Below are 15,236 nucleotides of genomic sequence, written 5' to 3'. Positions count from 1 at the left end.
AAAAATTATTTCTCAATTTCCAATGATAATAATATAAAAAGCAGCAAATGGAATAATTCAGAGGTGCATTATATTTAGTCTATTATTTATAAGACCAGAATGAATGAAATATGTTTTATAATCTCAATATAGAAGTTACACAGACCTTCAGTGTCACAGACACTAAAAGCAAGACAAAAGAGGTAATACCTGTTTTGGTTGTCTATTGATAGAGTTTTAATGAATTTGAATTTCAAAGGAAACCTTTACAATGGGGGAAAAAAAAAAAAAAATGAAAAGTGCAATTCATCAAGCTTTTTGAAGAACATTTGTGTCCATCAAAAACTAACTTTACCTAAAATATTTTATAGTTTCTCTGAATATTTTCTGTAATAAATTACAATTCATCCAACTCTCAGGATGGGAAAGTATCTAAATGCTGTACCAGACTCCAATAATGTGACTTCAAAAATTACTAAGGAGAACCTATGAAAGTCATATTGGATAAAGTGCAAATATGGCAAAAAGATAAGGACGGAGTATGCTGGGAAGCAGTGAAACAAGATGGTCAAAAAAACCTCACCAGAAGCACTTAACATTTTACAACCATTTTAAAACAAACCACAAAGCTTTTATGAAAAGTTGCTTGAGGACAGAGTATTTCACAACATGAAACTGACAGTAACACTAATTTTATTGGTTGACTTGAAAAGGTCAAAGGCTTCTGCAAGAGGAGAGCCAATCTAAGTCAACTAAAATTCTCCATGACAATTTCACAGCCCTCTTGTACTACCTTGGCAGTTTGTTACGCATATTAAGATCTCTTCAGAAATCAACCAATGAAATTATTTCTTCACAAGGAGTAGATTCATCCTCAGGCTAAAGTTCATTGCAGCCACTCACACCATCTCAACACCATGTTACTTGACGTGCTGTCCTACACTGAAGGAGACCACCACCCTTTCAGACGATAATAATAAAGCAGTAGCAGACATACACAAGTGTCAATTTAATCAAATGGAAGAGGTACTGCCCCATACATTAACCCAGCACCGTACTGTGAAGGCACTCATTTAGTGCACATATTAAATTTTGTGAGAATTGAGGGTCTTACAGCTAATTACTGGAATGCCACAAGTGAACAGGCAATAATTGCTCTCTTTCAAAAGAGACAGATTTTAACCATTTGTTGTTTGTCCTGAAGGTAGCAGCTTTCCGTTAAAAACAATCTTCTGGCTAGGCAGCACCTACTACGTATATCATAATGACATGTTTTGGAGGCATGACAACAGAGATGGTGATTTATGATGTTTTGTTTCACTCAGCATCCATTCATTGAAAACCTGATGCCACCATCATTTTATTACCTCACTTATTAGCAATTACCTTTCTTAGATCTGTATTGCCATAGGAATAATTAAGCTGAATTATTAAGCAGAACAAATCTGTGTCTAAAACATTTACAACATAGTATAGCTTCTCTACAAACACAACATGGTGCATTTACACCTAGCCAGTGCAGGATGGTGGATCTTCTGTCAAGAGGTTTCTCCTCCCCTCTACCAAGCCACCTTACAGCTTTCTCAAAAGAATTTCTTGTATCTTCACAGTGAGGACTGAAGGGAGAACAACAACATTGTCATCTTCACTGCAGCACAGGAAAAGTCCTTAAAAATCCTTAAAAGGTTCAAAGATGCCAACAGATGAGATCACATGAAACAAAGATGTTGCAGTTCCACCCTACATGTCTAACATAGGCCCCAGGCTGTGCTCTGATGACCCAATAGCTTCTGTAGGCACTGTCCCATTAGGCCCATTTGGCTCTGGCAGACTGTCAATGCCAAGGTATCCCAGCAAGATCTCACTCCGCCGATGCGATAAGCGCAGGATATCATCAGCTAGGGATTGAGCTGTTGTGAAGCGGACCTTGTCGTGGTCAAACATGTCTTTCAGGTACTGCACAATTTGTTGCTGTGGGAGGAATACAAACCACAATTTTGCAATAAATCGAAGGGGGAAAAGAAAAAAAAAATTAAATGATCATTTGAAACACTGTTTGCCACATAAAATTTCACAAGCAGACATCAGAAGCTACTGTATTTAGCAGCCAGACAGATACTGAAAACCTAAAGTTTACTTTTAATTATGATTTACTTTGAATTAATCTTTATTTTATTATTCACTATATAGTATTCATCTTTATATGCTTTTTACATGTGGACCTGGCATACAACTTGCTGTTGAGAGTTAAAGTATAAAAAGCACCCTCTCACTTGGTACTTACCACCAGAACTAGGGATAGGCAGCTAAATGATAAAACAAAAGCTAGTCAATGTATTTAAGAACATACTGATAAGTAAGTTGCAGGCTGTATTAAACGATGGACTGTCCTGCCCAGCACGTCTCTGTTCCAAGCATACAGGACACTTGGGCACATCGGCACAGCCATACGCCTTTTGCAAATGTGTGTGCATCTGTGATGAATAACACCTAGTGAAAAGTGTAGAGAACCAACTTTTTAAACTATAAATACAAGTAAATGTAATGCTAAACGAATAAATGTAAACTTTCTTGTGCCTCGTTACTGAATCTCCAAAGAACCTTGAATTGAAAAAGATACATTTCCAAAAAGGTATACTGAGCAAATCCCCCTCTGAGGAGACCCCAAGGCAGACTCAGGACATCCTGGAGAGGCTACATTTCTCAGGTGCCCAGGAATGCCTTGGTATTCCCCAGGAGAATCTGGAGACAACTGGTGGGGAAAGGAATTTTTGTACCTGCTGACTCAGCATGCTCTTACTGTGACCCTCACCGGGACAAGCACAATGAAACTGACTGACATATGTTCAGCCTTTGGAATCCTGGGCAAAATATTTTCAAATAAACAGGAAATGCAACGGACAGAAAGAAAAAGCATGTGTACTTGTCTTTTAAAAAAAAAAAAAAATCAAAGACATTCTCACCTTAAAGATTGTGCACACCTCACTGAGGTGTTGTTTAGGTCCAAGGAAACCGAAGGCCAGAACTGGACTTACATGCTCAGAAATGGAGTAGAAACGTGAGATGAAGCCATCGGGGATCTACAAACCAACAGCAGTGCAAACAATAAGTCTGGAAAAATATCTGAAAATGTATTACATGTACTTCCAGCAAGACCCACTACAGAACAATCATGTCTGTATGTCAGAAAATTGGATTGTACCAGGTGCGCTTAATTCTGCTGTGACAGAAAATGGGATCTTGCATTCACAGGGGTAATTATGGAGTTCATATTTCCTACAGAAGTTTTTCAGAGCTTTTTCTTAATTTTGCTAGGATTTCATCTATTATGAGAAGCTGAAAGGGCCTTAATAAAAATCTGTTCACCTTTCACTAAAGGCATTTAAAAAAAAAAAAAACTGCTAACAGGGAAAAACTAACATTAATTCCATTACGTATGCCTAGTGTTCTACACCGATCAGCCAGAACATTAAAACAACTGAGAGGTAAAGTGAATAACACTGATTATCTCATTACACTGGTACCTGTTTTGGAGTGAAACTTGAAGCTTACAGATGGTAGCAGATTACAGATGGTATATCATATATCTTTGTATGGGTGGATAATGGGGACTCACTGTTTGCAAGACATTTATCTTGGGCTTGCAGAAAATATCCTGTCAAGGTTGCAAAACAAGGGATTGACGCACATGCCTAAGTCCAGCAGTGCTGAGAGGAATACTTCTTTGCACGAAAGGAGGGATGAGGGTTGAAGGTCATTGACAAGAACAAGAAAACATCTGGCTATGGCTGGTATGTGAAAGATGAAAACGAAAGAGGAAATAAAACCAGGTGAAAGAGCATGTGCGTGAGAAGGAACTAAGCTAGGAAAAGACAGTGTAAACGCTTACTGATTAATATGTAAATGCTTCAGTGAATAAAAATAGCAGCCAAAGGACCAATGGTGAGACTCCCTGCAGTAGGGGCTCTCGCATCAGCTAGTGCTGCACTGAGAAAAGTACTTTGCCTCTGAGTGAGTTCTTGCCTCCTACAGGGTGACCGGGGGGAATTCCACAGTTAAAGGAGGGGGGGTTATATTAGGCAGCAAGTGAACAATCAGTTTTTGAATCTGATGTGTTGGAAGCGAGAAAAATGGGCATGTGTAAGGATCTGGGCAACTCTTGACAAGGGTCAAATTGTGATGGCTAGATGACTGGGTCAGAGCATCTCCAAAACAGCAGGTGTCATGGGGTGTTCTCGGTATGCAGTGGTTAGTACCTACCAAAAGCGGTCCAAGGAAGGACGACCGGCAACAGGGTCGCGGGTGCCCAAGGCTCACCGGTGCGCGTGGGAAGCGAAGGCTAGCCCATCTGGTCCGATGCCACAGGAGAGCTACCGCAGCACAAACTACTGAGAACCTTAATGCTGTCCATGACAGAAAGCTGTCAGAACACACAGTGCGTCGCGGCTTGCCGCGTATGGAGCTGGATAGCCACAGACTGGTCAGAGTGCCCATGCTGACCTCTGTCCATCGCCAAAAGCGCCTATAATGGGCACGTGAGCATCGGAACTGGACCATGGAGCAATGGAATAGGCGGCCTGGTTTGATGAATCACGTTTTCTTTTAGACCACGTGGACAGCCGGGTGCGTGTGCGTCATTTACCTGGGGAAGAGATGGCAGGAGGATGCACTATAGGAAGAAAGAAAGCCGGTGGACGCAGCGTGACGCTCTGGTCAATGTTCTGCTGGGAAACCTTGGATCGCAGCATTTATGTGGACGTTACTTTGACATGTACCACCTACCTAAAGATTGTTGCAGAGCACATACACCCCTTCATGGCAACGATATTCCCTGATGGCAGTGGCCCTGCTACACTGCAAAAATTGTTCAGGAATGGTTTGAGGAATATGACAGTTCACGGTGTTGATTTCACTTCCAAATTCCCCAGATCTCAATCCGATCGAGCATCTGTGGGATGTGCTGGAAAAACAAGTCTAATCCATGGAGGCCCCACCTCACAACTTACAGGAGTTAAAGGATCTGCTGCTAATGTCTTAGTGCCCGATACCACAGGACACCTTCAGAGGTCTTGTGGACTCTATGCCTTCAAGGGTCAGAGCTGTTTTAGTGGCACGAGGAGGACCTACACAATATTAGGGAGGTGGTTTTAATGTTTTGGCTGATCGGTGTATATTTCCTGGTGACCATCATTCAGCATTAGAGAAAATCAGTTTATAATAGTAATAGTTTTAAAAATAGTCCAAAGAAATTATGACATCCTGAAAGTAATATTTTAATTAACAAAATTGATGGAAAACAATTGCTGTAACCATGTCAACTTTCAAAGCAATTGCGTGGCCATTTTCTTACCATCAGAAGGCGTCTCTTGGCCTTTAAAACTGACCAACAAGCTGTTGCTAATGCCTACAGAAAGAAATACATGTGTTCAGAAGCTTATTCTTTGGGAGATTTGTGTAAAAGCCATCTAACAGCCAAATGTTCTACAACGGCAGGATGCGGGGCCTACCGTTTCTTTGAAGCTGTCAGAGAGCCAGCGGTTTCTAAGGACTGCCACCACAGAAGAGGGTGGGCTTTCAAGGTCCTCAAATGCATCCATTAGGATGAAGTCCAGCACAATGTCAAAGAAATTCATGGACACCACCTTGGGGAGAAAGAAGCTTTCAGTGTTTGGTGAAACATGAAATAACTCAAAATTTTAACCCCAAAATTTAAAATTTCCTCGCTGTCACCATCTGGCCCACACTACACTTCATAACGTCAGTGTATCAAATCTATGTGCATCTGATTCTGAGCATTACAGAGGTAGGAGAAAAAAGAAAATAAAAGTCATTTGTTGTTTTTTTTCCCCCCCCATCACAAATCAGTTTTTGGGAGAGAATTTGCCTAGAGTTTGCATGCCAAAATGTTCTTAAAATTGTGTGTGCTGTTGGACACAAAAGAGACAGCAAAAGGAGTCACCCCTCGGCCCTCTAATTCCATCTTTGTCGTAGACCAGGTCTCCATCCTCTGGGTGTAGCGAAGCATTTCATCATAGCTCTCAAGAAATGCTTTGGGACTCTGGGAGAATGAAGGTAGACTTATTAAATTAAATCATCAGCTAATGGAAGAAGAAGCTCATTGACAATCTTCACACAATTACAACACAATGCTGACACAAGACACGGCCAGTGTTAAATCTGACAGACTGGTGCGAATAGCTAAAGCAGCATACAGAGGAAACAAAGAAATGTGTGTATATGCTGACCTTGTTGGCCTTAGACATCAGCCCCATGATCATCTGTTTCCCTGTTTCACTGAAGAACAGCCGATGGGTTTCATCGATCAATAGAACCTACAAACATGCATTCTAAGTCACTAAAAGTCTCAACAGGGTCTGCAAAACACTTCAGAAAATAATATACTTTCCATTACAGAGTAAACACCTGCAAGATCCTTAGAAGCAATGAATATTCAAGATTTTCAGTGATTTTGCAAGAATGATTCGTTAGATGAATGTATGTCTCATGTTTACTCAATGTATTGCGTTGTAAAATCATTTAAGATTTTAAAATTGTTACTGTTCTGCACATGGCATTATTAGCTTACGCACATCAAAAGCCTGCCTCACGCAGTGCAGCTTTGCCAAGAAATCTTGGTCACTGTAGCATTCTAGAAGCTCTGTCCTACAGTGCAGGACAATAAGCACAGCAAGGGAAACATTTTGCAATTGATGAGAACAAACACAATGCATATTGATGAAGACACATGGTACAGGTAAACAAGCAGCATCCAACATAATAAATGACTTTGGACTGAGGAATGACTACAGATCAGTCAATGAGAGAGGATTTACAAGACTTACCTAATGGACCTGCATGTGACACTGCCCGCCCTCACCAAGGACAGGGCCTCCTCATAGAGAGAGGCTGGCCTCAGGGGCTGGTAAACATCCTCCAAGGAGAAGGTATCAAAGAGCTGAGCAGATCAAATTCAAACGCAACAAGCATTACAAGGACAAGAATGCCCCATCACTCTTTCCAATGTGCACTGGAACCTATAACAGCATAATGAACATTACTGTGTAGTGTCATTTCACATCAGTTTATATAGTCAGGTTTCAAATATCCAGCTGTAGATAAAAGTATTTCAGTACATGATACTGAAAAAAATAAGGTAATTAAATTTACTGAACTGCAATCTCAGAGACACTAAACAATCAAAAAGCAAAACAATCTATTATCATTTATTGTCTGACTATTTTTTTTCCAAAGCACCTTACAACTTCAAATTTGGAGACTAAACTACTTAAAATTATTTACCCATTTATGCAATAATGTATTCATAAATAGGCAAATAATTTTTTCCAAATCAATTCAAGTAAGTACCTTGCTCAAATGTTCTACAACCGAAGTTGGGGTTCAACCCTGGATCTTCTCATAGATCTTTCAATTATAAGGTGGTGGCTCTAACCACTATGCTACCTAAACAACATATTGTGAAGTATTTGGAAATACTATATTAAAAATTAACATATGTTTGCAATATGCAGTAAGCACAACTGTAGCATAAGCACTGGAGAAAAAAGAAGAATCCAGGGAATACACAATGATACTTTACTTTTTTTTTTTTTATACATAAAACCTATACATATGTGTAAAAATTTGTTTTTGGATTAACAATAATGTATTTTGTATGCATCAACTATCACATAATTTATGTGAATATCACAGTAATGCAAAATAAAAATTCAAGAAGAATCAGTTATACACAACAATGTAGAAGCAAAGGGCACAACACTGGAGAGCTATGTGACAGTGCTGCACCTCTGCTGCAGAGAAGAAGGACTCCTCTGAGGAGATGGTAGTGGTGTCATCCTCTCGCTGCTGGTTACAGCTCTCCACACTTGGCAGGATGAGGGTGCCTTCACTCTCTGTGGTACAGAGACAGGCAAAACTGAGTGGTGATAATAAAAGGACTGTGGGCAATAAGACTGACAGAGCAACACTGAATAGCCATTCATTAGACTGTCCTGCAAACAGATATAGCTATATAGAAAAAGCTAATAAGGTCAATGTTCATAACTTCCTACCCTCAGTATTTCAAGTGTTATTCTTCAGACTCGTGACCTTTTAATTTCCAAAATAAGTTCCCTCTTAGAAGGATGTTGCCAAAAATATTTAGATACATTTTATATGAATTTCAGATTACCAAAGTCTGCCAGCAAGCTGTCTGTGGGAATGGTGGTTCCAAAAACCTCCTGTAAGTGGTATGCCCGGTGCAGAAGTGTCTCCAGCTTCTCAGCAAAAACTTTATTTCGTGACTCTGTCTGAAACAGAAGAGATGACAATGGGGGGATAGAAACAAGAAGTGGAAAAAAAAATTTCAGTAGGAGTAGCAGTAGATGTTTTCCTCCTACAAAAACTGCTCCTTTGAAACATCCAAGATGCAAGACCATATATTTGTTAGACTGGCTATGTCATAGAGGGCCTTTTCATTTTAATAAATTTATATGTTCACACAGAACTTTAAAAAAAATGTATCAAGACTTGTAGAACTAACATTTTTAATAAGTTCACATTCATTTAGTCAGTACTATCAAATCATATGCTCCCTTAATAAAGTTGAAATGTTACTCATGACTTCACCATGATTCCGCTGCCCGTTTCTTCTGTCATTCTATAGCACAATATTACCCTCTGTGACTATACACAACAAATAATAATCATTCTTTAGTTGTTACACAATCCCCTCCGCCATCAGTCATTTTCAGTAACTGTCTGTACTGGTCAGGGTCACAGTGGTCCAGAACCTATCTAGAAATCACTGGGTGCAAGAATTGGTGGAGTGCATCCTGTACAGGATGCTAGTCCATCACAGGGAAGCCAGACATGCACACACCCACTGACCCAGTCGCACACTATGGGCATCGCCAATTCACCGAAACCATGTCTTTGAAACATGGGAAGAAACTGCAATATGCAGAGGAGAATCACACAGACATGGGCAGAACATGAGAACTCCACAGACTGAGCCAGATTTGAACTTACACCCAAACAGCCCACATGCTGGGAGGAGGCAGCACTACCTGCTGTGGCACTGTGCTGCCATTTTATACAGAATATTATCCAAATTTTTTCAATGACATAACAGATTATTCCGTTTTCTCCAACAAAAAAAAAAAAAAAAAAAAAAAAAAAAAAAAAAAAAAAAAAAAAAAGAGAGGTGTACTTATCAGCTGTTAAACACTTAAAAGATCAATGTGCACCGGTAGTGCAGGGTTAGCAAAGACATCAGGATGGTGAAAATACTTCTGAAGAAGAAGAAGATCATAACCTCCCTTCAATAAACACTATTCTTGTTGCTCAAGTGTTTTCATCCTCATGTCAGTACCAAGCATATGCTCTCCTGCATAGGGTTGGTCTATTCGTCATCCTGTATACAGGACATATGGTTACATATGGGTACATGCAAAGCCATTAAGGTAAAACATAATACTTCATACCATCCCTATACCATACATTATCATAATCTTTTTATCCATCTGAAGCCAAATGCCAGCTTCTGCCCATTGTGTACAGGTGCTAAGATTAGTACCGCTGGCTTATCTGGAGGGTCCACCCCCTGGACCACGAGACTATTGCTGCTGGAGGTATTTGACTGGGCACGGTGGCGGATGTTCAGTGCCTGTTCCCACTTGTGCAATGCCTCTTCAAACAGCTCCATCCCTAGGAGGAACCGGAAATCACACAAAGACATGTAACAAAGCAAGGACACCGCATATCAAAGGAATACCACTAAATCCACTGTATTCATCATAAAACTTGTATACTAAAAAGGTAACGCACCAAACCGAGAACTGGCTAAAGGATGGTCTTAACTATTGCAATATTAGAAACTTGATAAGTGCATTTTTGATTCAAAACCCTCACATAAAACAGACACTAAAATTTACCATTATGCGTTCCAATGCAACGCAACAAATCATACAAACAGATACGCAGTGAAAAGGTTTGCAGAATTACCCATGATATAGAGATTTTCTACATTTGAATCATCCACTGTCCCTGGCTCCTCCTCCACCGGCGCCGCCTCCCAGGCATTTACAGAATTGGGAGACTGATTTGGAGAAGCTGGAACCCGCATCTGTAACATCAATCTTGTGAAAAGAAGATCTTGTTCCTTGAACCACATTAACATTGCTGTATTTCTGGATGGGGCACAGTCCTACCACATTAATTTTATGCAAGCAGTGCACAACTGCTATGTGCAAATACAACATTTTGGGTAAAAGCAACAAAAAAAGACAAATTTACACTTTTTAACACTGTATCAATTAGGTATGAGTCATGTACAGTGTAACTATGTCTCTTGATGAGAATGTGAGCAAAAATGTTAATGGCATATCATTTTACTTCAAGTAAATGACCCAGTTCACGGCAACAGCCCAACATCATTTAACAGTGACACTTTTACAGTACACAAAAATCAAGATGCTGTAGGTTGACAACCACAAAAGCAAGACATCGGGGGAATAGAAGAGAAGAATTCTGACTCACTGAGGTGAGGCTGTGGGAGGAACTTGAGTGTTTGCTGGGTGCAATAGAGGAGATGCCACTCATGGTGTCATTACTTCGTGTGCTGGGGCTCATCATATGTCTCCCGGGAAAGGTGCCTACCGAAGGCAACAAGAAACACTACTCCTGCTCAGCAGCGTTACAGCACCTGCACTAACATCACATTTGTGAACTCTAAAAACTCACTGCCTACACTTCCTTAGAGAGTTATGAATGTAACAAATCAAGCCTCTAGTTATATCACGCCTGAAGTTGTGAGTACAGGCACTAGCTGAGCTTTGACTGTCACCTCGTTTCAGTGAAGATGGTCTAGCTGACTTCAGTAATGTTTCTGGGATTGCCTGGGCCTTCTGAGCATCCTGTCCCGATGTCACCTGCTTGCGCTTCCGACCACGCCTCTTCAGGTGGTGAGCAGTTAGGGCCAGTGCTACACTCCCAAGCGCTGTGGCAAACAGCACCTTCTTCAAGCTTGGGGAAAGACGCAGCTGGGAGAAAATAGACTGGGAAGACAGGGACGGGTAGTGTTAGGGGCCATTGTTCAGAGCCCCTCACACTCTTAATTCAGCAGTTTCTGTGGCGTGAACATCAAGAGCAAGCACAAAAAGGTCTCACTCCAAGCAAATGCAAAGGATCCAAAACTAATTAGTCCCTAAATTCTTATGATCGCAATACAAAAAACATCACAAGCAGAAATAGCAAAAATGAAGATTAAATGCTTGCGTAAACTCAGAGACTAGAATGACCAAAAAAAGGTTTTTGCTAAAAAACATGCAGCATTGTCAGAATTTACCTGGCCAAATGTGGAATAGAGAAAGACCGGTATCTCTGCCACAGTCATGGCCAAGGCCTGGATGATGGACACACCTTCTGCCCTCCTCATAGACATGTCAGCTTGGCAGGAGCCACCAATAAAAAGCCTTGCTCACAGTAACACCATGCCAGGTCTGGGGATAAACAAGGTTGAGCCAGTCCCAGCAGGCACTGTGCCTTTACCACCTTGGACAGTTCATGGTTCCTATTTGCCCTGCCAAGCATACAAACAAAAGAAAAACAAGGGTTATAAAAGCATATTACACAGTAGTGAGAAACTAAAGGAAACTGTCCCTCTAACTTACTTACATACAGCTGGTCAATGCTGTCACTCAGCTAAGTTTCTTAATAAATAAATATAGTTACAAGAAATAGATTGTGTTTAATTGACTTGTATGACTGTAAAATCCATTTTCAAGAAAACAAGTGTACTTATTTAAGCATTTCCTATGCCCCTACATTTTCTGTCTCTACAAAGCATCACTTTGCACTATGTTTCAAGGCTGTGTTAGATGTGTGTGCGCGCAACTAGTATCTCATACTCTTTTTTGTGTGAAGTGTAGCCTGATATAGCAAAATGCAAGATTTTATATTAAGTATTTTAGAAGTTGACAAAACCAAATCTAAGGTGCTCCCAGCAAACACGTGAAAGGCTAAGTAGGTCTGCATGCTTCTGAATTCTATATTTATGTGACATCAGTCCAATTAATGGCATTTTTTATTATTTCAAATGGGAAAATAGTCCTGCTCTGTCATTTGAGTATAAGGCACACTGTTCTGGAACATATTAGTGATGTACAGTTGGGACTGTCTGTATAAGTAATTTATCAGAAACATTTCGAAACACCTCAAAAAAAGAAAAACTAGACAGCTATGTGTATTTCTCTTTTTTCACAGTAATCAAGTCTTGTATAAACTACCTTATTAATATGCAATTTTGAAAGGCCCTACAAAGTTTGCTACAACATCATCTCTTAACATGAAACCACAGAAACATCAGGAAAGTGGTAATGTATTTTACAATCATTGTAAGTTGTATTTTTCAACATCAGATACACACAAAAATTTATTCATTAAATATTTGCCAATTATATGTCACTTATTTATACTGGCAACAGATAGGAATGTGTATCAAGTAAACACCAGTGTGTCTCTATGTGAAGCTCTTTATCTGTTGCTGAATGCACCGTTTCCTCTAAGTTATACATTGCATTGGAGACAAGAGACCACTAAATGCATAAACATAAATGATATCCCAAAACTACTGACATATGACATTTACATTTATTAATTTAGCAAATGCTATTCTTCAATGTACAACTCAGGGTATACTTTTTTAATCCCACTTAACTGTTCTGGACAAGATATGAAACTAGAATGCCTCACCACTTCTTGACAATTTTCAAGTTCTGTCTAGATTGCAGTGATTTATTTGTTTACTGCCATCATCCAACAATGACCGTCTCCTTTTACATTACTTCACCGCTGAAGAAGTCCTACATAATGAATGATGTGACACGTTATCCATAAGATTATTCAATGCATTCCCTTCTCTTTCTATACTGCCACACAGGCCCACGTGCTCTCTACCGCTTCTTTTTATAGCACTGATGATGTTTGATAAATCTATTTCTTCAATGTTTCTTTCATAAGTTGTACTGCTAATATTCTCTTCGGAAATAGTTTTTGTCTTCATATGCACCATAGCTCCTATGTGCGTTTCCAGCCTCAGACGAGACTACCCATTTGTCATCCCTTCCAAACCTCAGCAGCTACCTACTGTGTATCATCATCGCTATCATCCTTGTGTGCTCAAAGAACAGGGACAGAAGCGAACGGCACAGTGTAACTGGAACCAGCGATAGTCACAGATGAATATTGTTACCAAGCATGAGTGTCACCTTCAGCCGACACTTCACTCATTTCTCACTAGTATTAAGGCTGCTCTCTCGCAATCTTATCTCAGGCGTGTGGAGTTTGCATGTTCTCCCCGTGTCTGCGTGGGTTTCCTCCGGGTGCTCTGGTTTCCTCCCACAGTTCAAAGATGTGCTGTTCAGATTCACCCATAGGGTGTGAGTGAGAGAGAGTGTGTTCCATTGATGTATGGAGGAGTGACCCATTGTAAGTAGTGTGCAGTGTAAGTCACCACGGTGAATAAGGTGTGTGGGCTGATAACACTAGAGAGTTCGCTGTAAGTTGCTTTGGAGAAAAGCATCTGCTAAATAAATAAATGTAATGATAAAATTATCATTACAGGGAAACAGAACAACCCGTGAAAACACAGCTACTCAACAAACCCTCGTGTATTTTTTTTTAAAGGTCATGTAGCACATACCACCATCACAAAACGTTTTACCAAAAAGTTTTCTATCAAATCTCCTGAACTGGACTTGACCGATCATTATCATTTATGCCAACCAAGTTTATAAATAGCTAACCAGTGTGAGAAAAAAAAACAGATTTTAAAAAAATAAAAGAATTACAATCTTATCAAACAAAATTATTTAAAGCAACACATCCGGACATAATAAGGTTTAAAGATCAATGTTCAGTTACCCTTTTTGCCACCATCCATTTCGATTTTGCAGACGAGGTGTCCTTCGCGCTTCCTCAAGCAGCCAACTCTGGGCTGAGTAGTGCACAAATAAGCAGTTCAGGAGAAACCAAGTTCCCGTCCTTAAATGTTTTAAAATGTAATAACCTTTCAGTGAATAGTATGTTGTTTTTTCGTTTTTTTTAATCAACTCACCAGGTCCCTGCTGCAAATCTGACTTCAGGCACAAAAGGGCATTTTCTCCCCTCCACTTCACACACAAACATGATGCTTGTGGAAGGGCGGGGGGGGGGCGACACTACTGACGTTGTTTTGACCAATAAGTACAAAGATTTTTGTAAAGTGGCTCATGATTCGTCCAATCCTGCCTTAGAAGGGAATAATAAGGAAGTGCAAAGTCCAATGGCATCATAGATCAATGTTCATTTCAAAAAGGTTACATGCGTTATGTTGACTGAGGGAAAATTCTCCTTCCGACAAAGCGCGGAATTCTGGGCTTGGCATGGCAAAAGGTCTAATTTACGCACTTACAACTCCGAAAAAACATATTTGGATTGTTATAACATTATTATTATTACAACACATACGCAGTCTAAGAAATGGGATCATAGATTATATCAAATGAATAAATGTTAAACCTAGTTTATACACGAAAATTACATCAAACTCATTAGCTGATTTAAATATAAAAAATTAATCGGATGATTTCCTCATCCTGTTTATGTTGGAGCCCAATGAATCACAGTACGATAATATACTATATATATATATATATATTAGTCTTAAGCATTTTAAATTCAAATGGTTTTTATTGTCATTCCTCTATATTGCTTGTATACGTCGGTGGAACGAAATGTCGTTTCTCCGGAGACCGTGTCGTGTGGCGCAACACAGAACCATGCCATGATGGTTGTTAATTTTGGTTGTTTTAGTAACTGAAGGGCAACCAATCACACACCCACAGGTCATTCACACTCCTCCTTAGACGCGTGTTTTTATACTGCGAGGAAAACATCCTGCTGAATATATAATTTCACATGAGCTGACGCTTTTCTCCTAAGCGACTTAGAACGTTAAGCTGCATACAGTTATTTACCCATTTTACACAGTTGTGTAATTGTACTGGAATAATTTCAATAAATACGTCACTCAAAGGTACCACAGCTGAGCTGTAGATCATGGGGCTCGAACCGAAAACCTTCGGATGCAATAGCAGCAATAATCACCACACTGCAGAAAGTATCATCTGAGAGAACACACACAGAGTGAGATGAGTGTGGATTAGAACTATATCACAGGAGCCGAAATGCCAACACAACCCACTGCGCTACCCGTGCGA

At 39.9% G+C, this 15,236-nt stretch overlaps 1 protein-coding gene across 3 annotated transcripts; it reads right to left on the bottom strand.

Moving 5' to 3' along the window:
* Nucleotides 1–257: 257 nt before the first annotated feature.
* On the bottom strand, nucleotides 258–14,168 carry miga2 (mitoguardin 2). 3 transcript variants are annotated; one of them, XM_018755349.2, is made up of 17 exons: nucleotides 14,093–14,168; nucleotides 13,900–13,972; nucleotides 11,324–11,557; nucleotides 10,823–11,033; nucleotides 10,516–10,631; nucleotides 9,982–10,102; nucleotides 9,554–9,684; nucleotides 8,168–8,285; nucleotides 7,783–7,889; nucleotides 6,822–6,934; nucleotides 6,570–6,642; nucleotides 6,225–6,311; nucleotides 5,939–6,037; nucleotides 5,487–5,621; nucleotides 5,330–5,383; nucleotides 2,943–3,059; nucleotides 258–1,950 (listed from the first exon to the last, which is right to left on the bottom strand). In XM_018755349.2, the coding sequence occupies exons 3-17, from the start codon at nucleotides 11,417–11,419 to the stop codon at nucleotides 1,720–1,722; spliced, it is 1,809 nt and encodes a 602-aa protein (XP_018610865.1). In that variant the 5' UTR covers nucleotides 11,420–11,557; nucleotides 13,900–13,972; nucleotides 14,093–14,168; the 3' UTR covers nucleotides 258–1,719. The 3 variants fall into 3 exon arrangements, with proteins under 3 accessions (XP_018610865.1, XP_018610873.1, XP_018610884.1); XM_018755357.2 differs by lacking the exon at nucleotides 13,900–13,972 and having other exon boundaries at nucleotides 14,093–14,161; XM_018755368.2 differs by lacking the exons at nucleotides 11,324–11,557; nucleotides 13,900–13,972; nucleotides 14,093–14,168 and having other exon boundaries at nucleotides 10,516–10,653; nucleotides 10,823–10,903.
* Between the last annotated feature and the right edge of the window lie 1,068 nt (nucleotides 14,169–15,236).

The sequence above is a fragment of the Scleropages formosus genome, chromosome 6 (assembly GCF_900964775.1).
Source record: "Scleropages formosus chromosome 6, fSclFor1.1, whole genome shotgun sequence".
Classification (NCBI taxonomy): Eukaryota; Metazoa; Chordata; class Actinopteri; order Osteoglossiformes; family Osteoglossidae; genus Scleropages; species Scleropages formosus.
This window is presented reverse-complemented; position numbering and strand designations above follow the sequence as displayed.

What these genes read in the sequence shown, in the direction of transcription:
- miga2 (XM_018755349.2), bottom strand. Translation starts at nt 11,419, where the DNA reads ATGTCTATGAGGAGGGCAGAAGGTGTGTCCATCATCCAGGCCTTGGCC. An exon ending in TGATGTCTAAGGCCAACAAG is followed by an intron (nt 6,038 to 6,224) that starts GTCAGCATATAC and finishes TCATTCTCCCAG; the next exon opens with AGTCCCAAAGCATTTCTTGA. An exon ending in CCAAGAGACGCCTTCTGATG is followed by an intron (nt 3,060 to 5,329) that starts GTAAGAAAATGG and finishes GTTGGTTTGTAG; the next exon opens with ATCCCCGATGGCTTCATCTC.